General features: G+C 39.0%; 1 protein-coding gene across 11 annotated transcripts; it reads right to left on the bottom strand.

The window, feature by feature from the left end:
• Window positions 1–572: 572 nt before the first annotated feature.
• BCLAF1 (BCL2 associated transcription factor 1) lies at window positions 573–25,437 on the bottom strand. 11 transcript variants are annotated; one of them, XM_068677330.1, is made up of 14 exons: window positions 24,962–25,091; window positions 19,912–20,048; window positions 18,806–18,879; window positions 16,641–16,764; window positions 14,860–15,765; window positions 12,772–13,440; window positions 12,490–12,659; window positions 9,861–9,966; window positions 8,859–8,943; window positions 7,987–8,162; window positions 6,661–6,841; window positions 2,972–3,118; window positions 1,089–1,298; window positions 573–944 (listed from the first exon to the last, which is right to left on the bottom strand). In XM_068677330.1, exons 4-14 carry the CDS (start codon window positions 16,742–16,744, stop codon window positions 939–941), a joined length of 2,760 nt encoding a protein of 919 aa, XP_068533431.1. In that variant the 5' UTR covers window positions 16,745–16,764; window positions 18,806–18,879; window positions 19,912–20,048; window positions 24,962–25,091; the 3' UTR covers window positions 573–938. The 11 variants fall into 11 exon arrangements, 9 of the variants coding, with proteins under 9 accessions (XP_068533431.1, XP_068533434.1, XP_068533435.1 ...); XM_068677333.1 differs by lacking the exon at window positions 24,962–25,091 and adding an exon at window positions 24,687–24,804; XM_068677334.1 differs by lacking the exons at window positions 19,912–20,048; window positions 24,962–25,091 and adding an exon at window positions 25,353–25,437.
• Between the last annotated feature and the right edge of the window lie 789 nt (window positions 25,438–26,226).

Raw genomic sequence — 26,226 nt, 5'->3', positions numbered from 1 at the left:
TTTAAACTCTAAGTTTACAAAACCGTAAACACTGTCCTAAGCTACCTTTAGCAAGAGAAGTGTGGGCTTTGTTTGTTTGTTTTTAATGACAAAACAAATCACTAGGTAACCATAATATCACTGTTCTGTTCTGGTCACAAGTTACAGGAATTAAAGTAGCCGTAGATAGTTCTATACTAGCTTCTATACTAGCTGTAGAAATAGAGAGTGAAAGAGCTCCAGTTTTCAGATCTGTTCAGAGTTTCTAGCACCAGTGACCTGGAAGTAGGTTTCTAGAACTCACATTCCAGAAGAGAAAGTATAAACTTGTATTCCTCAGGCTACTAACTAGAGAACAGTGACAATTTCACTCTCCGAGATAAAATTCTGGCTGCTCCCTCTAGCATGAGAATCCAGGTTCATCATTCCATCATCCTGTGTAAATGTGATTCTTGTGAGCTAGTGTATAATCAACGTTACTGCTCATCTATTTGCATTCACCCTATTACTGGATAAGTGCCATTAAAACCACTTTTAATAAAAAAGCAACATAGAAGTAGTAATCAGTTGATAAAAAAAATGTTCCTCCAAGATTTCAGGTGTGCAGAGCTGCAAGTTTACTTCAGAATAAAACACAGACATAGGGGAGAATCAAAACTTTTAGAGTTGTACTTGACCATATATTTGGACAAAGCAGAATTACACTGCATATAACAAACAGTAAAATTTCTTAAAAGTTGTTACAAATATTTTACTTTCTACCTGTACGATCATTAACATAGTTTACTATATCAAGATTTTTTTTTCTAAAGGCTTAAAACAAAAAACAATCCCTCTAAACTACTTTCCAACAGTAAAATTTAAGTAAAATGCTTACATTCATTTGACAACAAAAAAAAAACATATTAAAAATGTTGTGGGGGTGGTGCAAAAGCTGCTCTTTCAGCTTTCTTCCAGGGTTATTCCTGTAGAAAGAAAGAAAATATTCTTTTTGTAAACTGTTCATATCCAATCTGAAAATCTTTTAAAGTGATTTCCCCCTGGCCCCCACCATTACTTGAGTTACTGCAAGAGAAGTTGTCTGATCTGCAATTTACTGAACTGTTTACCTTTTCCTCTTTGCGTCTGTCCTTTTCTTCATTGTTTTCCATTGTTTCTTCTTCATCTTCCACAATCCCATCCCCTTGGTATTTGTCATGTGTCCACTTTGGACTGCTACCTGACTTTTTGAAGTTAAAACGCCCTCTGCCACGCTGGAAGGTACCACGGCCCCTTCCTCTTTTGGCCCAATAATCCACACCATCATCTCTGTCATCATGCTACAATAATACCAAACGATAAGGTTAGAACACCTCTTTAAACAGTGGTACTCTAAACCAAATTTAGACTATAGATAGGAAAAACAAGAGAACTTCAACAGTTCAAATAATCTATAGATCACATTATGAAGCATGTCCTCACAATTTAAAATGCTAAAACTTAAAACACCTTGATAAAAAATTTTAAGAGCCCTTATTAGCTGCGTGTCTCCCTGTCACGGGTAACAAATTGGCTCTGTCACACTTTTCAGTCATGAGAAATATGTACTCATTGGTTTTTAGCCCACCTCCCCCAAAGAAACTGTCATTTTAATGGAAGAACCTCTAAGAATGTGTTTATGAAAGACTTTTTTTTTTTTTTTTACTTTAAGGTAGAGAGTTCTTCATACTTATTAATAAAGGTAATTGAAAGCAGTTTTCAGGAACCTTGCTTTGCCTGTGCAAAATAAGGCAAATAAGTTTTAAACTACTTTAAGCTTATTAACCAGAGAAGCTTGATTGTTAATATTAAGATTTCAGTCTGCTGTCTTGCTACCAAATACAGCCTTACACAGTTTAGCCAAGTCTTCTGATGACTGTTCCATGCACTAGATGAACCCTAGATAATTATTTAATACAAAATGTTTAAAGCAAGGGACACCTACTTCAATTTATTTTCTTTTACACTTCAGATTTGGAAAAAAGTCTAAATTATTAAATGTATCACACCCAAACAAAGCAGCTTAATAACCATTATACATTATTATTAGAATAGTTACAGGGTAGCTTTCTTTAATAAAGATTTATGGAGATGAGAAAAGAAATAAGGGCTACAGTTGGTCAATTTGCTCTAGCTATCATAGAACTTTAGTGAATAGATCACCACATTTCTAGTTTTATACGTCAGAAGAGTTTCTACATGTGGGGGGAGACAGAGAGAGAACTCTGTATGAATGAACACAAATTGCAGTTGCATTACTTACTGCACCTGTTACCATATTACATATACCTGTTAACATATTTGTGAAAAACTTAACGCTACAGGAGAAGGTCTCAACCTCACTAAACGTTTTTTGATGATGAAACAACATTCTTACAAGTTTGCATTGTTAGGGAAGCCAGCTGCAGCAAAGGCTATGAAATCAGTTTACTAAGCTACTTACTGAGCAGTTACATCAGCAGTCCGCCCCTCATAACCCAGATTGGAAAAAGACAAAACTAATGTTGCTTTCTTATGACTATCACACTACCCAGATAAGACCAGAAAGGTTGCTAATAACAAAGTTGGCCCACATCCATCCACAGCTTTTCCTCATCTTTCACTTGTGCAGATTTGCAGACAAACGTAAAACAAAGCTCAAGTGCCATACATAGAGAAATCCAGGAAGATACAGCACACGTCTTTTTGCTTTAAAATTTGTTTTTAATAACCTGAGTATGCGTTCTTCCCTACCTCACTGATGAATACATTTTGGAGATAAATTATTATTGCCAGCCTGCTGCAGAAAAGACAAGATAAGCAGAACCAGGCACTGCAACAATTCTGGTATTTTCTAGATTATGTAAACTACAGTCACTTTTTGTACATGCATGCGACTTCTATACTTGCAGCTGTCAATCTCCTTAACATCAGATACAAAATGCACTTGGAAAAAACAAAAGCATGCATAAGATATTGAGTTCTCTACACCCACCAAGAAATATTTCTTGCTTTTTGGGGTATATTCAGGATCCCATTCCTCTTCCTTCGGCCTCTTTTGAAAAGTAGTATTTGAGTTGCTGGGACCAGTATTTGTTCCAGCAAAGACTCCTCTGGCTCTTCCTCTGCCCCTAATTCGAAACTGATTAACCAAAATGTTATTTAAGCCATTTACATAAAACCACAAAGAAAAGCTCAAGTTGTCTGTTACTGAAAATGCTTGTTCTGTTCTTAATTACAAGTGTAGAACCATTTTAAATTTACACATTACCTTACGTAATATATTCAAGCATTCACTTTTATATAATGATTCTCTTAAGTTTAAGAGTTGAAACACATTTGAGCTCTTGGTTTAAATTCACCTACAACAATCAAAAAGAAATGTCCTTTGCCTGCTGGTAAAGCAACCTGTTGTAACAAAAGGTCACAAGAAATTTCTGAAGCTGTTTGCAAAGAAACAAACAAATTAGACTGAAGGAGAGGGAGAGTTGTCAAGGGAAAGCAAAATCATTCACTGGGTCAGCCACATCTGTTATTAGGAAATTATTTTAGAGTACATACAAATAATGCAATTTTCAAACAAGCGTCTACTTTGTGTTACTCATTCTCAATTGAGATTCACTGTTGTACTTACGCCAAGATAAATTTCAGATGAGGAAACTCCTTACTCAGAGCATCAACACTATATACAGTGCAGAGTAACAACGTCTGAAGTGAAAATAAGTATCTCAAGTGTTCTTTTTATTTTTATTATAATCAACAGAATTTTGAAGTGTTAGGATTAAGAAGTCATGTCAATAAACAAAATATTTAACTCAGTATGATGAGTAGTAATATATCCAGTTACCTTAGCCTGCTTGTCTTTAGCTTGCAGAAAATAAAGAGGAATTTATCCAGATTTCCCCCATTTAAGAGGAAAAGAAATGTTAGGCTGGGATATATTGCTTAAAACCTGCAGTTACTACAGAACATGCTTTTCATAAACAGCCTAGTATAAAAACGCAGAACTGTGCTGGCTTTTTTTTTTTTTTTTTTTGAGTTAACTGTACAAAAACATGACTGGAAATTGATTACAATTATTAAAATGAAGAACGTTCCATAAACACAGACAAAAAGATATAATTAACTAACTTGAAAAAGTAGCCCTATGCACACCTACTTTCACTAAGCTCCAATACCTTTAATGCAAAATTTATGCTGGACAGCTTTAAAAGTACTTCGGAAATCAGACTAGTAAACAGTCTAGTAAAAGGCTCACATAACCTACAAATATACCAGAGAAACACGGTTGTTTGGAGGATCATTTAGAGAGCAGCATGACTATCAGCTAATGAAAGCTGCGTAAGAAAGGGATAGCTATGTTTGATTTCCAACAGCTTTGAAAGCTTTATGATATTACACCATAACGACTAATATCAGCGTGGAAAAAAGGATGAAGAGACAAAACAATGTCACAGCTACTAGTAAGATCAGCATTTCCCAGTATTAGTTCTTAGGACTGAATTCTTTAGAATAGTTACTTCAAGAAGAGTATCTAGCACTTTCCTTGACACTGTATTAACACTTTTTCCAGGTTATCTTTCCAGCAAAGAAATACAGGAGGTGAAATCCACTAAGGCGTTGCCTTTACAGGCCTATTTATTGCAAAGCTCACCACAAAATGGTGAGCATACATTCTCTATAGGAAGAGACTTCCTTTTAATCAGGGCTGTTATGCACAGTTGGATACTACTGATAATGTTGTGAAAAGATTCTTCTTTCTGTGAAAAGATTCATCCTTCTTCCTATATTCCTATTTCAAAACTACCCATAGCATTTATGTTTTTATACCACGTACCAACAATCCTAGAATTAAACATTTTAGTCTGTCAGTAAGCATTAGTGAAAAATCAACACTTATTTACTACCAAACTGACAGCTTAGCTTACATTAAGATTTCCCCTACCCAGCCACCCCAAGGTGTCAAGGCTTCCTGTTCTGGGGAAGATTCGCAACTAGAACATTTTTTTTAATCCAAAAGCAAGGCAGTATTTACTTGAATTCAGTCACTGTTAGCCTGAATTACAAAGACATTTTACACTAGCCAGCCCATAATCTTTCAATGCCACCCAGGCTGTAGCCCTAAGCAGAAGGTTTAAGTCACACGTCCTACCTATTTAGATTCTCCTGATCAGACAGTTTGGTCAGTAAGCCTATGAGTGACCACACAGTCCTTAAGAAACATCGCCCAGTTATTTCATAGTCAGAACTGGCAGGTGACAGCAGTTGAACTAGTAGATTGCTAATGAATTGTCCATTCACATCTGCTTACGTTTCATGTGAATTACCATCTTTCGCAATATGTACAATCTGGTTTTATAAAGCAGCAAGGCTGCCACTAATTATGAGACTTTTTTCCAACTGATTCTCTTTGAGAGGGTTGAGTTCTACTTTTGTTTAATGCTGTGCTGTTACCTTATGCACCCAGAAATTGTGCTGATATTGTCATATTTGACATCTTTATCATCCACGTGTTTATACACTTACATAGCTGTTCCTTAGTATAATTGTATATAAGAATAACAAGAAAGGAGGAAAAAGATGCATTTTTAGTGTTAGAAATTTGGAACTTTGAAATTTTCTTTTTTTTTTTTCTTTTACGTAGCTACAAGCTCTTCAGATGGAAGATTTAAACCTTAAGTGTTGCACATACCACGTGCATTTCAGACACTCTCTTCTACGAAGTTCAGAACTTCTTTTATACTACTACAAAAAATACTCTAGGTTCATTTATACCAAATGATGCCTTTTCACTTTTTTTTTTTATTTCTAACTACAGGCTACACAAAGGAATTACTATAGAATGAAATTACTCCTAACCATTAAGTCTGACTTTCTTTCCACCTACAAATAGACATTTTTTTCATTAAGGCACTTTTTTTTTTTATAGATGTCCATTATTTTCAAGGCCTTTTCCATTGTTTCTTAATCTTTCTAATGCTGTTACATTTCCCAGTGAAATACCAGTAAGCTACACTAATATGCAATTTTAACCTTTAATAATTTTAAGATGACCATGGAGATCAACATGGCACTTCCCAAAACACATTCCAGAGCTAAATTAATATGCTTTCATGCTCACTGTGGCTAGTCCATGCTAGAGAAACAGTGAAAACTAACAGTATACCACCTCCTCTCCTCACTAGTTTTCAATGTTAGTGTCTATTTTCATTATGTGCCATTCTCTAACAAGTTGCAGACATCACACACAAAGGATGGCAAAGCCAAATTGAAAACTACTGGGGGGGGGGGGGGGATAAGCACAAACTGCAGGGCATAAGAGGTAACAGATCACAAGATTTCATCTTTATAGAAAGGTCAATTTTAATATTCTGTTAGGAAACAGCATAAGTACAAGATAGCAAGGAATAAACAAGAAACTCTTTTTCCCACCCTTACACTAGGCCCTCTAATAGTATGCTAGTGTATATTTGTACACCAATTCAAACTTCTGTTGGACAACACTGGAAAAATGAAAGGCTTGGTACAATCACAAAAGAATTCAAGAACCTACTTCAAGAACCAATGCTACAAAAAATGTCTACCCTAACATTAAGTACTGCAACAATTCGTTTAATCTGTTATACTACAGTTATTGTTAGCGTCTTCATCATTTGGGGGAAGAACAGGAAAAGAGCAACTTACAAAGGTGCCTCTTGGCCTGTTGACTCCTGCAAAACCAGAGTACTCTTTCTGTTCATGGTGAGTTTTGAACTCTTCGTCTCTTTCTTTCTTGCTATCCTTTTCTTCTCGAGAACTGGATGAGGAAGAAGATGGGGAGGAAGATGGGGAGGATCGAGCACGGTCTTGCTCTCTTTTTTGCTTACTGAAAAATAAAAAGACATGCTATGTGCTATTTTAAAAGTACTAGACAGTCTGCAACATGCTACACTAAAATGACTATTTATATTTTACAAAAAACTATCCCCCTTCCTTTTATTATAAAAGTCACATATACATTATGTATTTCAGATGTTAAGGTGAAGTATAGTTTCACTTTCCAGCCTCCTCTTACACGTTTAAATGTACTAAATGTATATTATTGCTAATGAGTTGGAAAGCAGCAGTCTGCAAACTGCAATGAGTTTTTCCACGTTTTGATGCCATGAAGAGTTTCTGTTACTTTTAAGACCTGCCTTTCCTCTGAGGCAGAAAAACAGAAACCAAAGGGCAGAAAACCCTCAAGGCAATGCCTTTATAATACATTTACATAGTTCAGTTTGCACACTGTTTAGAACATATGGCTGCCCTATGTAGGTGCCTGTATGGAATTAGCCAGTGGAAGGTAATGTGGATACCAAAGTCAGAAAGTATATGGCAAACAGGAAGCGTAAGTAAAACTTCATTGTATATCCAGTACAAAGCAGGAAAGTAAATCCCAAAGCCAGACTTTCAGTAATCCCACAATAATTCTATTTTGACCCAACTTACAAGATTTTTAATAATACTATTCAAAGGAAGGTTATACCTGAAGTAACTCTTACCACTGCTACATAGTATCCACTGAAATATGCTAACATTTTGTTTTCTTAAAAACAGCCCACTGGCTTTAGAAAAAAATAAAGATTCCCCTTCTCACCCATGTTAAACCTAAATATCAGTAGTATTCTCATACTCTGGGTGTTATGAGTTGAAAAAGTGCGGAATCAAGCATAACGAACCAAAGTTCTTACACAAATTGTTTATAGAAATGTACTGCATTGAAGTCCAACCTCCTGATGTAGCCTGGATAATAGGACAGATTAATTTGTCATTTTTTTTTTCAGTGTTAGCTTGCTATTCCAAAGTTTTTGTCCTCATCCACCATAAGCCGTGTAAAAGACAGATAATACATATTTGCTGTAAAACAAATAATTTTAATTGTTTAAATTTAAACGTTCCAGTATACATGGAAAATTGAAAGCAATTAAGCTTACAATTTAAAAAGGCTAATTGGAAGATAAAACCTATGTAGAGATTTAAAATATTTACCTGTCATCTTTATAAGATTTGTAATCCTTGTAATCTTTTGAAGTTTTCTCCTGCTTTCTTGACCCACTGGATTCCCTGGAACCCTTTGAGTCTCCTCGCTCTTTACTTCGTTCTTTTCTACGGCGGTCAATGTCATGCCGAAGATCAGCAGAATCACACCGTAATTTTTTATCCCCCTGTAAGCAAAAATATATTTCTGAACAAAATTTTAAGATAAAACACCCAGAAGAGAATCCAAAAAAGCAAATTGTGCCTCCACTTTTAAAAAGGCAAGACAGAATTTACAACAAACTCTTCAGCACACAAATTGACTTTAAATGAGGCCCTTTACATGCTAGATCTATACAGAGAACAGGTAAGAACTTACATTTTAAACAAGCGTTCCCATCAAGCCAACAGAATGTCTATTTTTTGATGCAGACAATAACATTTTTGGTAGGTTATTTAAGCATACATATTTTTCTGGTTAATTGTTTTTAGCAGACCACAAGCACCTTATCAATTCAGCCATACTACTCACTGAGCACCTCAGTACTTTTTTTTTTTTCCTCCTCATATTCTTTGTCCTTGGGCAGAGTAGCACCACAAAAATTGCCAAGAAGTATCAAAAAGAAGAAAGGAAGGGTGGGAGAAAATTTGACCTTCTAAGCCACATTATCAATATGCTAGCATCATGCTACATAGACTGTCTTCTTGTTAAGATTTTTTATTTAAAGAAAAAAAAACATTCTGAAACACAAATATTCTACATACTGCAAATTCTTTTATAAGATTACTGTACACAAACTCACATGAAGGGAAAGTTCAGTTTCAAAGAGAAAAACATCGCATTAAGTTTAGAAATACAGATATGACATTTACTCAGAACCTACTTTTTGACTTTCTTCTTTAAAGGCTCTCTCTTCACCTGCTAAACGGGTATGCTTCCTCAGGGCACTTGGAGAGATGTCAATCCTCCTAAATGAAAAATAAAAGCAGTGTCTAGCCATACAGGTATGTAATTGTTTATGGCCTCACACATTTCAACAGAAATCTGAACAAAAAGGCACTCTTGAAGAACAAACTTTCTGCATATAAAAGACCCACGATCAGAACAGAGAAGAAAAATAAAAATTAAAAACCTTGGTTCTTTGATGTACACAAAAGATAAATACATTAAACAGTTTGATTTTTCACATTTCAAGAAGAGCTTTCAAGATATAAAAAGTATTTAATGAGTTATTTCAATAAGATCAATATATTTATAGCCAATTCAAAATCCAGCCCCCCAAAAAAATCATGAAAACTGATAGCTTGCTGTATAGTTAAAATTACTCATCAGTTAAAGATTTTATGCAGTTCACTAAGGAATATGGAGATAATATATCCTCACATGCAACACAAATACAGTACACTGCATCATGTAAGTAAAGTACGTGATCAGAAACTACATCTGCATGCCTACCTTCTTACCTTTCAGGCTCTCAGATTTCTCAAAAAACTGCTGTAAATTAACAGACACAAAAACTAAAGTAGTATGAGATGGAACATTCACACTGAAGAATAAAGATGCATGTACTGGGCTTCTTTTCATCTTCAAGACATATGCCCCTCAATATTTGAACACTGCATGTGAGAAAAGTAAATATATCCTACATGAGATAGAGGTAGAGAAGACATCTGCTACAAAGCCACAGATGAAGCCAGAGTTGGCTCAGATGAGTTTCCTTTTACATATTTTTTTTCCCCATTTGTTTTTGTTGGGTTGGTTTTTGTATTTACATAAGAATTGACAAATTATTCTATATGGATTAAAAAACATTTTGACCTCTTAAAAGAAATATAAGCAGATATTATTATTATTATTATTTGAAATACATGCAATTAACATATACCTATGTATTTCTGGGCTCTTTTGCCGAGTGCAGTGCTCTTCGGTAGCTTTTTGATATGCAGTGAACCTCTCATTTAGGGTCATTCCAGCTGACTTGAAGTATTGCTCTGTTGGTTACAATAGAAAAACACTGTTTCGTTAGTTTAATTCAACTGACAGGTATTTTACTCCTGACAGAAAGGCAAGTAGCAGGCAAAAACATAGTATTTTCAGTAAATGTATCAGAAGGACAAGCAAGTGTGGGGTCTTCCCTATTCTTACACATTTCTGTAATCCTAACAAACTAACAGTGCACAAACATCACTGCAAGTCTACTTAGAACTACACCACGACTATATTACATGTAATTTAAGCATCATTTACTGATTTGACTTGCTCATTTTCAGTGACATTTTATTCTAATGAAATAAAGGAACAATTTTTAAGTGATTTTCTACTTTGCCCATCAGACAAAATGAGGTTACTTTGAGTTATGAATACTTGCAAGAAGTGCATTTCACAATTCATCTCAACTTTAACTAAAAATAAGAGCTAATTCAGTGAACACACTTAAATAAGTAACGTATGCTTCAGTAACTACATGAATGACCTAACAAGTCATTTCTTAAAGTAATATAATTTCTTTCTTTGAAGTTGTGATGATAAGCAATCCAAGACAATTAACACATCTATATGTAAATAAATTCATTTAAGCATCTGGCATCTTGGCAAACCTGACAACTTCTCTGACAAGTTTTCTTGCTTTCAGAGACAGTTAAATTAGCAACAGCAAAACTCAAGTTTTTAAACCAGCTCAACAAATGTGTTTAAATGTAATATAGAAATACATAAAGTCATGAGCTATGAAATGTTACATATGAAGCAAGCTATCTGCTTAACAGGTCAACATACATCTGTATCAACTTACCGCCCGGCATCCAGTATTTGTCTCATAACCAACCATTAAAACTTGAAACGGCCACTACAAGGGTAGTGCCTCAATCATAATTCCATCAAACACAGGAATTTGAGCTAGCAACTCTGTTTTTATGCCATTTTTGCCAGGAAGACAGAAGGTTCAACTTTGCCTGTTTGGCATCTGTATCTTTCAACAGCTATTTTACTTTTGTAACATGGATTTTGCCATTTCAAAACACATTCCAGGACCTAGTTACAATGAAAAAGAAAACATCACTGGGCATTTTCAGCTCTACATTAATAAAGAGCTGTTCAGACTGGTCGCATCACACCAATAATGAACATAATTTCATTTTGTCAAAAGAGTTACTTAAATCTGATCATAGACCACAGCACATCTGAAATGCATAGAGAGGTTCTCCTTTCAAAAAACAGCCATAACTTTACACATACTAAAAACTTGAACAGATACTGTTAAGCTGTCATATTTAACAGTTGATTGTTTAATTTAACACATCAAAGTTTACAGAAAAACAGTTTGTGATCAATATGTGAGAGTTTCAGCAATATTTCACCTACAGCCTGCACATGTGCCATATGAGCCAATATTTACAGAAGCTCTCATTGGATCTATCCTTCAGTCTCTTTACTAATCAAGAAAAGCAGATAAATTTATAACAAAAGTGGTTATACGCTAAGCAGGTGTCCCAATAACATTTTCAATCTAATATATTAACATAATCAATTATTGCTATTACTTTTTTTTTCTTTGTAAGTAATTCAAAATGCAGGAAGTCATTTGGTCTTAGTCATTTGAAGTTATTTTGAAAACAATGACTTTTGAGGGAATCTTAGAACATACCTCTAGCACCCAAATCTTTGCAGTTTTATACGCTAAAGTATCTTTAAAACAATGCTTATAGAGAGATACACTGAAACTTTGGATTTTAAGAAGTTATCTACTCTTCAATAAGAAGACTTTGACAGTATGTGACCTAAATAAAATGCATCCACTTTGTCAGATTTTTTCCGCAAGGAAAAAATTTACATCCGCAAGAAGAAAAAAATTGCGTTTTCGTCTTCTTATAGTAAGCAACAGCCAATACTGCTAAATTAGAAAACTATTAGTATATAATTTATTTAGTGGAGACTTAGCCAATGCCAACTTCCTACCATGATGAATTTCCAGGAGAAATTTTTGTCTCTAGCATTACAATGTCGTCAAATAAGAATAAAATGAAGTACCAGTGTATTTTAATGTCATTTAGAGTACGATTTCTTACACAATTTCTATTTTGAGACTATAAAAGTGCTTTCTAGTGAACACCTGGAGATGAGCTCTGAGGTGCTCCAAAAGGAGATGCCATTGTACTTACAGTGCAAAAGACACCCATGAACCCACACCGTACCCCTTAATATAAAATTATACGTTAAAGATATTCAAATAAAACTGATGAAAAAAGACTAATGTAGTATGCTTAAGCTTCACTGCGAAAAAATAAAACTTTGTGCTACTTTAAAACTTATCAAGAAATATAATATGACTGCTACTATGCTCTACATCGCTTGCTTTTTGATACTTGCTTCTGTTGCTACTTATTCTACGTGTACCTCAAAAAGAAAAGTCTAAATCAATATTAAGAGGGCTGAAATCTTCCCATATTAGAGACAGCAAACAGTCTTAAATGCAGTTGTCAGATGCGTATATTCAGTATGGTAAACTGAACACATACCTTTGACATGATGAACCAAGGACACTATGTGCTGAATAAATGACTCTGACGTGCTTTTGCTGGCCTGTGGCAACTTAATGTGGTCAAAGATGGATCGGAACTCTTGCTCCTTCTTGACGGAATGGACAAGTGTGCTAGCAAGCAGCCTGTCTTTAGTCAAGGAAGCGGGTCTAAAATGCATCAACAACAAAAAAGACACACAAAAAGAAACCACTAGTTTAAATAAAGATGAGCGACACTGCAAGCAGGTGGAGAACCACTTTGTCAAGCAGAATAATTTACCTATTGGAATCATCAAGAGGTACTGGTGCCATTTTGAGTTTAACTTCAGGACGATGGGAGTCACTGGCTATCATTTTGATCCTAAGTGGGCTCTCCTCTCTGAAGGTGGATTTTTCTCTCGCATCCAGATTCTTGTGTAGAGGGGGACTGTAATCAAAGAGTTCTTTGAGCTTTTCAGACTTTACCTGCTCAGGTGACTGAGTTTCTTTCTTCATCGTTCTCTCAGAACTCTTGTCTTCTTCCTTGTGCTTATCTTTTGTTGCACTAGGCCTTTCCACTACATAGCCAGTCTCTTTAGGCTTATAACTTTTCTCGTCTCTAAATCCATCGCTCTCTCTATTGCCCTTCATTGTTATTTTAGATTTGTATTTGGTTCCTTCCTCCTCAGCATTCCGATGAGATGCAGTAGGAAAATTTTTACCCTGATCTGCCAGGACTGACTTTCTGAACTGTCTGTAATCCTCTGTCTCCTCTGTGTCCTCCCCTTCAGAGTCATTAAACTTTTCTTTCCCAGTCTCTTTATCAACGAAATAATCTAATGTTTCCTGATCCTCCCATTCCCTTTCTCCCTCTGTCCTCCCTTTTTCTGATCCTCTCTCCTTCTGGGCCTCCTTCTCCCTGGTATTACCCCTATCAAGCAGGTATACTCTAGACTCTTCATCTGTGTACCTGTGGATAGCAAAGAAGAGACTGGTAACTCTGGATTGCATTCATTCCAGTTCACTTGCATTCCTCTTTTGTGTCCATCCCACACCACCAACTAGAAAATACATTTCTCCAAGCCATTCAACTTTAGCAAGTAACTTTCTGCACACCATTAATACCATACCAACTGCCATTTATGTACTACTGCAAGCATCTGAAGAAAATAATGCTTTTCCATAGAACATGTAGAAATTGTCCATTTGAGTTTATAAAAAGTTAGAGGTTGGTTGGTTTGTTTATCCTGGATTGGTACGCGGATTCACACACTCTTACACCAGCCATTTTTTTCCCATCAAGTTCACATAAACTTTGATAACTCAAATCTGAATTATTCTGACACAGACTTAGCTCTTCAATCGCTACACTCTGTATAAGCAGGGATCCTTCAGAAGGCAGCTCTCCTATATGCCGGAGAGCTGTATGTCCTAACCACATTTATAAATCAACGATTTTAGACACTGCCTTGTCTATACCTTCATAAAGGTCCTAAACCATTCACCAGCTGCAATACATCTAACCTAGAGCAAGTCAGATGTTTGTTCTTCTATCAGGATATTTTTAAATAATAAATCACTAACTGGACAAGTTCATTTAAAACATATAATCAAATCTACATAGCATAGTCTTTATCATAGTTTATCTTTTTTTAAGTTTTGTCTATAATTCATTTTGTAAGAAATCCACTGAAGTATGTAGCACATTAGAAAGGCACAATCTAGCAACAGTAAGATTTTTACAACTTTTTTTTTCCCCCAATTACTGCTGTATCAAATACATTAAACACTGAGCATGAGAATTTTACACTATTTGGAAAAATGTACATTCCACTTTAAAAACACTGCCCCTTTTATCGATAGGATTATATTCCAAGAACATCAAGACCTACCCTCTTTCTTAAGTAATGCAAGTCAAGGCATCAAAGTTGTCATACTTCACCACACAATTAGAAACGAATGCTGCTTATGTTAACCAAGAAATCATTGTGCATCTGGGTTTTCAAACTTCCAGAAGATTTGCATTTCAAATTACATGAAGCATTAAAATGTTAAAGTACTTGAACAGGAGTCACTGTCAAACAGGCATGTCTGATCCACTAATCCATTTGAGATTTTTCTTAACAGTGAATGGGATACAGGAAAATTAACTGTGAAGGAACAACACAAAACAATCTTCCTCAAGGATATAGGTCCCTATCTCCACTAGTCTCTTGCCAATAACTTGAAAAGTCTGTACGAAGGAAACTCAATTCAACTAGACTAAAATTAGTAAAAATATTCAAGAGAATCCCAGCCCCAATTTTCAAGGAGCAGTGACAATCTTGTCAAAACTCTGTTATAGAGAGCATTTTAAGATGCAATGCTAATTGTATAGTTTAATTCTTACCTTTTCAGAAACTTTCCACCTTTTGCAGTTTCCTGTTCTCCAGTCTCAGGATAAAATGAACGTGCTCGAGGCTCCTCACGGGGAGCACTCTGTGATGGGATTGTCTTTGCAGGGCTTCTCCTCGAAGGGATGTGATGCAATGGGCTATTCTGAGAAGGGCTATAACGGCTAGAACCATTTCCAAGAGAACCAGAGCCAGACCTCTCAGGACTATGCTGAATGGAATGGGAATGTTGAGGTGTGTCCTTTGCTGAGTGGACTGTGCTAAGCAAAGGGGCTTCAGAGCAAGATGAACTCTGACTAGGTGGGGTGGCAATAGAAGGACTATGGGGTGACCTTGGACTGTTATCATATGCTGAAAGGCCAGGCCAAATGTCGCCAGAAGCTGCTGATGATTTGTTAAAATCGTCAAGAGACTCTGATGGGTCATGTTCAAATGTATCTTTCTGTTCATCTTGTGATTTATTTTTCAAAGGGCTATCTTGCAAAGGAGCCCCTTCAGTTTTCTTTGCCTGCTTTTCCAGAGACCCACGTCTTTTGGAAGAGACAGGTGATTTGCTGTATGGGGATGAAGAACGAGATGAAGAGGACCTTGGGGACCTGGAAGATCTGTAAGATCGACGAGATCTGCTCCGGGACCTCTGTGAAGACACAGACCTTCGCTTTGGACTTCTGGAACGTGAACGGCCACGCCTAGGACTTCGGGAGTGTCTTCGGTTCCAGACAGGCCTATAACCTCCACGATGGTATCTACCACCTCCTCCTTGATAATACCCTCTACCTCTTCCTCTGTAACCATAGGGGCGTCTCATTCCTCTATTATTCCTGTAATCTCTGCGATAATCTCTAGAATACATACGATCCCTGCTGCGAGATCGCGAATACGTCCTTGAACGAGACCTAGAACTAAAATTAAAAAGCAAACGTTAACATTTGACCATCGGAGAAAGAAAAAAAAAAAAGTGTCTCAAGACTAAATGCTCATCTCTCAAATGAAGTCAGAATTGTAAAGAAGGCAGACTAACAGTCAAAGTAAATTCTTCAATATATCTTTGTTACTTATTCCTGTCTCATAAAGGATCTTAATAAACATTGGTTCTCTAAGGACTGTGCAACTTAAGACTTCAGCATCACAAGACTAAGACATTACCAGCCCTGCTATTTCATTAGAGATTATCACCACTCTGGAGCATGGCATTCAGTTCCTCAGCCACCACCACAGTTCACAGCCTGGACCATGAAGTTTCATCACCTCCAGTTTAATTTATTATGCCAGCAGACAGCAGCAGCTGGTAAAACCATAAACATTAAATTCAGCCACTCCTTTTATTAGAGATTGTAACATCCACTAGTAAGAAAGTGGAGGAAAAGGCTGGAGGCAACTGAGAAGACATAGCACAGAAAAGCTTATCTGCAGAAGCCTCAAGTTACTCCAGATCTGAAAAGCTACGTGACAAAGACGGAATAAGCCCCAGGGAAAAAAAAATGGACAAAGAAAACATCACGCAAAGGGGGAGGGGAGACTGAAACCAACCAGCCACAATACAAGAAGAAACACTGGCATTCTGATATCATCCTGAGATAAAGGAAAAGGGCAAAACAGGCAAAGAGTAAACAATTACAATTAGTTACATTCACAGCAAAATCTACCTACTGCCTGAAATGAAGTAAAATACTAGGCTCACTGTTGCCACAGATTCATGCAAGAGTAAGATTATTATGATACAAACCCCAAAATACTAAATGCAACTTTTCATGTGGTAAGTAAGGCATCAATTTACCTGTATCTCTTTTTTCTAGAGTGTGATCTGGATCTTGACCTAGAGCTGGACTGCGATCTGGATTTTGATCTCGAAGAATGTGATCTAGAGTTAGATCGACCCATTTTTCCCAGTAGATACACTCCTTCCCAAATGGAAAAGCAGTGAGGGGAGGGGAAAAAGAGGGAGGAAACTATTTAGAGACCATGTAAAAAATAAGTGAATATGATTTTTATGCCCTAAAATTACAGTATTAGAAAGAAGTATAGCATTTCCTAAACAAAACAACTTTGGAGACTGTATGAGTACATTTATTAATCTTAATAAATCTTATTAATCTAAACTTAAATCTCAATGTATGACATTTTAAAGAACATAACACTTAATTTAACACAGCTACAGTGCAAGCAGTTTGAGAAGATAACAGCTTAAGGCTTCCCGGGTTCAACTGCAAACTGATTCTAAGGAAGGAGAAACACAGGCAACAGGAAAAAAAATAAAAAAAAACATTTCTACAAACTAAGACAGAAAATGCAAGAAGTCTGGACTATTACATATTTGTGACCTAAATCTGAACTAAACCTAATCTAAAACTAAATTTAAACCTTCTATTAATTTTATATAGTTTACAGTTATCACAATAAACACTGCCCAGATCTGCCAAGTTTTTGTTTTGTTGTTGTCTCATTTTGTTCCACAAAATGAATATCCCACAGTTAATCTGTCTGATCCGATATTCCACCATTCAATATATCCACCCCACACCTTGTTGTTTTTTTTAAACTACTTGTAAAATCCATAGCCAACTAAGATTTTAACAGTAACTCGATAAAGAATACAGCTCACAGCAGAATTTAACAATCTTCAGCTCAACACAAGCTATGGAAACAGATTAAAAGCATTGAGTCCTAAATGAAAATAATCTCACAATATAATAATAATCTTTTTTTTTATGTACAGTCATAAGAAACATTTAGAATCTATTACCACTACCCATAAAAACACACCTTTTCTTTTGCAGAGCAATCACTGTAAAAAAAATGATTTCATTTAACTAATAATAACTTTGCCTCGTTAACATTTTCTTTTGAGACTGCCCAGCTTTAAAAATAGTGAGTGACATGAGAAAACCTCAATATAAACCGTTGACAAGTAACTATTCACATTTTCAGTCCTTAATATGCTCAGTATTTATAATTATTAATGTTTAATAACCATTAAAGCAAACTTATGTATTGCAAACAAGAATAAAAGCCCCAAATTACTGTATTGAAAATATAAGCTCAACACAAGCATGCTTTGTCACATGGAAATTTACATAAGCTTTCTTGTTACATAGGAGATTTATCAATTATGTAAAGACAAATAAACAGCATTGCAGCCTAAAGTTAACAAAATTACAGCGATTTTACTCCCACATAAGCAAACCAAAAGAAAAAAAAATACTGAGCAACCTTTCCCTTATCGCTGGTCACTCTTGCCCCATATAACTTTCCCCCATCACAGTACCAAAGAGTTTGTGTGGCCCCAAAGAGATTAATCTCATCTGAAACTAGCCCAGGGGAAAAAATATAATAAATAATATATATAATTTTAATTAGAAACTTAGTTTAGGCTAAGAAAGATTTATTTTTTTTTCAACTCGGAGAAGAATATGTTGTCAGCTGTCTATAAATTGTTCCTTCCATTAAAAAAGCAAACTCACATAACCTATACTCAGAAGGTTGGTTCTAATTCTTTGGGTTCAATTAAACTCACAGAAAATGGACTATCATCTCTCATGATTAAATGCTTCACAGGCAACAAACTTAGAGTTTTTAAACTCTTGAAGACGTGAAGTACACTGATTTTCCTAGAGTGATAGAAAAAAAAATGTTTTGCTATTAAAAGAAAATTTCAGGCCAAACTTTACACGTGCTATAAGTTTAACACAACCCAGTCTCCATTTTTTAAAAAAAAAGGAATGTTTGATTTTCCCAGCATTTAACAATAACACTTGCATTCTTATGTAAGACAAGTGTGTATACACTGTACAATAGTTGACCTTTACAAGAGTTGCATTAATTTCAGAGATTTACATAGTTCAGTTTATCACAAGCATAAATTTTAAGAAAACAAAATCAATTCTCATTTTGAATGTTTGAGTTTAATCAGAACATTTAAAAATAGAATTAAATTAATCTTACCTCAAACCGTTGGTCAGTGCCAATGAAGCGATTATTTCAGAATTCTCTGTTTGTGCTTTCAGCAATACTGATCCCTACAGAACAGAAAAAGAGACCGTCAGAGACACATGCTTTTACTAAAAGGTCAGTAACTCCTTTTGCTGAAGTGCTTCAAACATTGAACTGTTTATCATGAAAAGGTAACACTTCAGAAGTGGCACATTTACTCCTGGACTGGATGAAGCTGCATTTTACAGACTGGAGCAGCTCAAGAGTTAGCCACTGCCAAGGGGCAAGCCCTACTTCCCTTCCATTTGTGATCACTCCTCCTCCTGGCCGGCTTCCAGTCCTGCATAACCTTCGCACCCGGTGGGTCCTTCAGCGAGAAGGCTTCTGACACCCAGAGACCATTTCATACGGCTAGGTCAACTAACTGGCTTCATTCATGAAGGCCCAAACAAGTGCCACAGCTGGGTTATGGGGGAAGAGAACAGCACACAGCCAGCTGGACGCGGCAAAGAGAACAGTGACGAACTCATACACAACCTGTGAATTCTGACATACCGCCTTGGACTTAACTGGGGTGATTTTTTTTTCCCCAGAAAGGATAATCGGGCTGGGAACTTAGCACAACAATAAAAGCTTTATTTTTAGGTTTCTCTGCAGCAGTTATACAAGCATTACTCTGTTATAGCTTATTTAAAATACATATGTGACTTTAAATAACCAACATTTCTTTCTTCAGAATTTTTTTTCCAGGAACACAAAGCATAACTGTAATAATGAACACAGTCTCAGAAGTACAAACTTTTCACTGGTCTCAACCTAAGTTACCTCAAAGCCTTCAGACACACACACAAATATGCATACATACGTGCATACACATTTGTAATCTGACTTGACATTAAGAAAACTTGCAAATTCCACCAAAGTGGCTCCGAATTTTGTCCCAGTTCAGTACAGATGGATCTCCCAGAAATTCTGCATCTCAATTTATTCATTAAAGCCAAAGCCATAAGACATTCACTGCTCCTCTATCATGCTTGTTCATATGTTTTTAATGTTTCCCTCACCTAAAAGAAATATAGCACTTGTTTTAAAAATCCTACTATCAAAATTCCACTTACCATTCACTAGTAGGGACCAAGATATTTCCAATTTCTACAAAACACATGCTTTAAAAAGATTAAGTTTTTACTTCTCATCATCAGCAAGCATGAGTCTCTGAAGGAGTACAGTAGTATCGGACCATTTCAGATCTTGTCTAGACAAAAGGCGAGATGGTATTAGCTAGCAAAGGTTAATTAAGGCATTCAGAAGTCTAATACAGAAAAAGTAATACAAACTTCAGCTAAATGGTTGAAGTTCAGTCCTAGATTTTAAATCAATATTTAACACACTTCAATGCCATCTCTACTTCCAACTTTTTATTAAAAACAATCGCTTAGTGTTAACTGAAATTCAGAATCCTGTTTTAGACGAGCTTTTATGTCCTCAGGATACAGAACAAGACCATGACTTCAGCTTTAAAACCTCCAGGCAGTAGGCAGAATCTTAAATTACTGTAGCTCAAACCCTGGCAACCATTCTGCACCAGTTTTAGGAATTTTTCCAGCAGGTGGAAAAGGCGGTAAGTAGCTGCTTGCCTTTTTTTATTCTTCCCCCCCAAACAGACACTGGCTATACCATGTCCAACCATGACAGCTACTACCCTTCTTGACTTTAGCATAAAAAATATACATGAAATATTAAATTAAAAAAGAAAATAAATACTGAATAGAAAATTTCAACTATTTTCAGCTTTGTTTCCATTTAATTGTAGCAGGTAAAAGCTTCAAATGCAAAATCTCTTCTTTAAAGAACTCATACTTAATAAAAATGAAACGACTGTTTGACTGTTTTTTGAATAAAGGTTTGCCTACGTAAATATTCTTACAATATGAAAGAAATGAGAAATTGATTAACTTCTATTAAAGCTCACAGTGATACATACAGAACCACCTAGGAAAACCGTTCCTTTATAACAGTAAACTTGTACATGTTTCACTCTTCTGCAGAAAGTAGGTATTGGTCCTAAAGTGTCACAGCTACAAAGCAGTGCTTCGTGGTATCATACAAATCACCTGCAGCCTGTTCCTGTGGACACCCCAGTGCCCCCGTCACAGTCTGAAGTTGCAACATCATGCCAGGTAACAACAGAAGAGAGGTGCTGAGCATAGTGCTTCTAAGCAGTAACACTGAAATCCCTAAAGCAAAAGAGTAGCTGCTCTCTGTTCACTGCGTGAAGCTCATCTCTGGACCAGTCTCTGAAGAGACCCAGAGGCTGCAAAGGTGCCTGTGAAGGATGTGATGCAAGATGTCATCATCAACACCAAGTATTGTAAGAAGGAACCAAGACTGCTAGAAACACAGTCTATACCTGAAACACCAATGCTGTTCTGGCCATGCAAAATTCTTTTTCCCTTGCTTTCTACCCTACAAGTGGAGAAAGAGGTGCTAGGCTCTCAAGCATTTCACCCCAATTCTAGAGAAATCCAGGTATTACGAAGGAAGCTGCTGCACCTCTACAATACTTTAAATCAGAATAAGCTGGCACCACTAGCATAAAGGAACGGTCCCACCTTTCCTACCATTATATCATGTTCCTGATGGTCTTCTGCTTTAGGCCAGCACAAGGATTAGTGCAGCCACGTTGGGAATTGGCTCACAAAACATGAAACATCAGGACTGCTTTCAACACACGTGACTTTTCTGATATGGCTCATGACACAGCCCCACAACCACTTGGCACAAAAAGCCCCAAAAACTTGGGCCAACACAGGGGATGTTAAAACAGCCAGTAGCCAGGACTGCTTCCTTTGGTAGCAGCACAATCCCCAGATGTCCCTGAAACTAGCTTGGGAAAAACCACCAGCAGCAACAAACCTGGATCTTTAGCTTTTTAAATAAAAATAAAATAATAATAATATAAAAAAACTTTGACACAGCAACCTATGCTTTTTTATTATTATTATTAAATTAATATTGGGGTGCATCCAGGACCACAAAGAGCGTCAAGAAGTTTCTTACCATAACAGCGTGCGTTTGGGTGTCTTGTACCAGCCTGAGCCAGTGAGCATGACCACCAAGCAAAACAAGACACACAACAGGATCAGGCTTATCCTACTGCTAGCCAAACAATAAAGAGGAAATAGCATTTGCTGTGTTCAAAAGAAAAATAAAAGACAGAAAAGCTAACATGAACGTTATTTCCAGTTCCTTCTGAACATTACTTTTAAGAGCCTCCACTTACGCCACTGATGCTTTCAGAATACGGAGACCACAGATAAAACCTATCAGCTAAACACACCAATTTGGCTGCTCTACACCACGTGGAAGTCTTGGACGACATTTTAGGACAGCCACCCCAATTTACACTAGCAAACCACTATATTTTAGCTATATTTTACTTATACTTATTTAGTAGCCTATATTACTCTTGCTTAAGCATTACTTGAAACCTGTCAGTAGGACTTAAGTCAAAAATCTTGTTAAAGTAATTCACAAGCTGTTGCCAAAATGCATTTTCATTCAGAGATTCAAGCTTCCAAAGAAATAAGGATTATACAACCGGGACAAAACAAGGGGGGAATAACAACCTTCAAGAAATCGCAAAGAATCTGTTACAGTTGCTGTTAAATTAGAGGGAAGTCAGTCTCACTGAGACAGTAGCGTATGGCATCTATTCAGTGCTTGCCTATCTGCCACATAATAACCACACTTTCTTTATCCACTCTCTGCATCCCTGACTTTTTTCGTACATAAAAAATGTACGCAAACTACCAGCAGTACCTCACAAATAAGAACAGAACACATTTCAGCAGTGACTGTAAGATAATCATTGCCCAGAATGCTACTAAACTACCATAATGAATTTAACTAAACTATCTTAGGTAGTACAAGTAAGAGCTAAGGAACACTTTTCCCCCCTCTTACTTTCTTCCTGTGTAAGATCATCTTCATAATACACAGTTGCAAAGACTAAAGAGACCTGATAGGAATTACAGCATGGAAATTGAACAGTAAAACATATAAGGATGTTTGTACATTCTATGTACAAAAATACACAATTTCCCTAACTTAATTTCTTTATAGAAAATATATTTGTAAATTAAGTCAAAAGCCAGCATCCAAATAATAGCAAAATCAGCTCTGTAAAGCCATCATATGATCGACAGCTGTTCTTTGATGTAAAACAATAGGCAAGTATTAGCATGATTCTCCTCTAACAACACAGAAATCAAAATGCCTATTTCTAAGAATTTTGTTGGTACACAAGAAGGAGTTGTGTGCTTTTGGTTATCCAAAGCAACAGGGTATCTAACCTTGTTTTGTTTTATGTTGTTATTTGTTTAACAGTGTTTTGATATGCCCTTAGAGGGTGGTTTCTATGATCTCTTTACAGGAGCCTGCGAGCACGCTGTGAATACAAAAAGGCCGTCTCTTCCCTTCCTCACTTATTCCAAGGCTGATACTCAGAGGTACCTGGTGAGCTGGATCAGCGAATTGATCCAGGACAAAACTGTTCTGGAGAAAAAGACAAGGCTGGCTTTTGAGCCACATCAGCTTCCAGACCCAGCTTACAGCAAGGCTGTGGGAGGGCCACTGCCAGCACAACGGCAAAGCAGCAGTGCACCTTTTCACAATACCTCTCTGGAAAAACTCTCACAGGTCAGACCAAACACCGTTGTAACCCGAAGACTTGCATTCTTCAGTAGTTTCCTTCACCTACCTCTGCTACACGTAAACAAGCCCCAAATGCTCCGTGGCATTCCTCAGGCCCATACTCCACAATCGCTCCTTCGCAACCAGCCTGAATCTAATCCATCCAAACACCCGCACCCTAGCTACAAACAACAGCTCCCTGCTGACCCTTTCTAAATTCCTAAAAGCACTCCAAGTTTTCTGCATCCCCAATGGCAACAGGAGCTTTTCCCCCGTACGTGTCCCCGAGAAAGACACCCTCAGCTACAGCCTTCAGCCGCGGCACTGCTGTTAGAGCCAGGCCCACAGAAGCCTTGCTCAAGCTGCGGAGTCGCTCGGTGCTCAGGAGAGGCCGTCACCGCCGAAGTACTGCTACATGTAAGGCACCAAACCTCTTCCTGCCATTCAGCTCTCTCTGCCTGTCATTCAGCGCCAGAAGGGATGAGTAGGAGGAAGCAACTCCTACCCTCCCCGCCACAAGAAGCTGCCTGCGTGAAGCGCACCTCTAAGCCAGGGGCTTTGCCCCTTCTCATTTAGCCCCCTTTTGTCTAGGGCAATGTGAGGGGAAAGAGAAGGGAGGAAGGGAAAGACAACAGCATTTTCCCGGAGCCCCGCGCTCGCCATCGGTCCCTGCCCACGCCGAGCGCAGCGGTTCCGGGGGCCGGTTTGATACACTGACAATAAACCAACCATTACTCAACCCCAACTCCTTTGTTTTGCATGCCCCTGGGTCCTCCGGCAGTAAAACCTAACAGCCACGGCCAGGGCCAAACTTTGATCCTGGAGACAAACAGGCGGCGAGACGCAGCGCCTTAACAGAGGATCGCTCCCACAGGCTGAAGAAAAAAAAAAATATATATATACCTTTTTTTTTGTTGTTTTTTTTTTTTTTTGGGTCAGAAAACCGAAGATTTGCGAGAGGCAGGCAGCAAACAAAGGGCAGGGCGCTGCGCAGGCTGCCGAGCACGCCCCGGGACGGCGCAGGCCCCTCTGGCAAGGGGCTCCCCCCCCCCCCAAAAACCCCGGGCCCCGGCCCCACACGGTCCCCCCCCACCCCACACCCCCCTCACAGCGCTCCCGCCTCACGGGGAGGGGTGGGGGGGGGCGATGGGGCCGCCCCCTGCCCTGCCCTGCCCTCACCCCCCAGCCCCAGCTCTACCTTGGGGGCTCCCGGGGGGGCTCCGGCACGGGACGAGGCCGCCGGGGCCCGGCGGGGGCCGCCTCAGGGCGCTGAGGGCCGGGCCCGGCCCCTCCTCACTGAGCGCTGAGGGGGGGGGGGGGGGGCGGGAAATGGCTGCGGCGCGCGGAGGTCACGCGGCGGGGGGGGGGGGGGGGAAGGGCGGGGCGCGTGCACGGCAAGGGGGGGGGGCGCCTCGGGAGCCCCTCAGCGCGGCCTCCTCCCCTCCCGGTGCGGGTCCCGGTGCCGGTGCTCACCCGCCGGCCGCGCGGCGTCACGGCAGCCCGCCCGCCATCTCCCGTCTGGGCGGAGGAGGAGGAGGAGGAGGAAGGGGGGGAGGCGGGAGCGAGGCACCATCGGCAGCGAGGGGAGGGGGGGTGAGGGGGGGGGGGGCGCGGCCGCGCCCCGCGTCACATCCGCTCAGGGGCTGAGGGAGGAGGGCAGCGGGACGCCCGCCCCGCCCGCCGCCATCTTGGTTGTGGGTAGCCGGCCGCAAGGAAGATGGCGGGCGGCGGGGCGGGGAGGGGGGAGTGCGCTGATGGCGCTGCCCGGCGCTGCCCTGCCCGCTCCCCTCCTGCCCTGCCCTGTGCCTTGTCCCCCGCCGAGCCCTGCTCGGCCGCCGGCTTTCCCCTCACGCCGCGGGGTTACCTGCCGGGCCGGGAGCGCGGCCATCCAGCGGCATCGGCACCCGGCGCAGCAGCGCTGCAGCCGCTGTGCGGCGGGCCCCGGGACAGCGCCTCAGGGCGCGCTGCCGCCGGGGGAGGGGGGGGGGGGCGGCACGCTGCCCGTGTGTTCTTAAAAAAACAGCATTCATGAGGCAGGACAGTACACAGAATCATAGAATCATTAACGTTGGAAAGACCTTCGAGACCATCTGGTCCAACCGTCACCCTGCCACCACTGTCACCCGCTAGACCGTGTCCCCAAGCACCACGTCCAGCCTTTCCTTGAACACCCCCAAAAACTCCACCACATACATAAATATGAGCAGAAAGCGATGGATATGCAGTTTTTGCTGAGATTTTAAATTCAGGGGACAATTACAGGCAGACAAAACCAACCGATGAAGGAAAAGGGAATGGAAGATGTGAAGCAGACATAACCCTGTAATGTTGGTTTGCTCTTCTCCATGTAGAGAAAATAAAGCGCTGCTTACTTACACCTAACCTATATGGCTGTTTTATCAATATGGTATATCGTTTATTTTGGCTGCTAAGTACTTCATACATAGCTTTCTACAGAGGCAGCAACCGATAAACGGCCTGTGCCAGAACAAAAACACAGGGGATGTTTTCATCCTGCAATTTCAATTTCAGCTGCAATTAATTGATGAGCAGCCTGGTCTACACACAAGTTCCCTTCCTCCTTTTCCACTTTTTCCTCTACAAGGTAACTAACCTGTAACTCAAGTGCAGCCCATGTGCGACAGCTTTTGCTATACACAACGATGAGACTGTTAATGTGGGAGTGCTTGACAATGAAATTGCGGGCTGCAGTCAGCTTGCTGGGGCTGGTGAGGCTT

The sequence above is a fragment of the Anas acuta genome, chromosome 3 (assembly GCF_963932015.1).
Source record: "Anas acuta chromosome 3, bAnaAcu1.1, whole genome shotgun sequence".
In the NCBI taxonomy this organism is placed as follows: Eukaryota; Metazoa; Chordata; class Aves; order Anseriformes; family Anatidae; genus Anas; species Anas acuta.
Note: the sequence above shows the minus strand (reverse complement) of the source record. Positions and strands in the feature narration are given on the sequence as shown.

Excerpts from the sequence above, each read along its gene's own strand:
- BCLAF1 (XM_068677334.1), bottom strand. The coding sequence starts at position 16,744 with ATGGGTCGATCTAACTCTAGATCACATTCTTCGAGATCAAAATCCAGA. Across the intron at positions 15,766-16,640 it reads TCTAGAAAAAAGAGATACAG|TTCTAGGTCTCGTTCAAGGA; the intron begins GTAAATTGATGC and ends TTTTAATTTTAG. Across the intron at positions 13,441-14,859 it reads GGTGGAAAGTTTCTGAAAAG|GTACACAGATGAAGAGTCTA; the intron begins GTAAGAATTAAA and ends TGCTATCCACAG.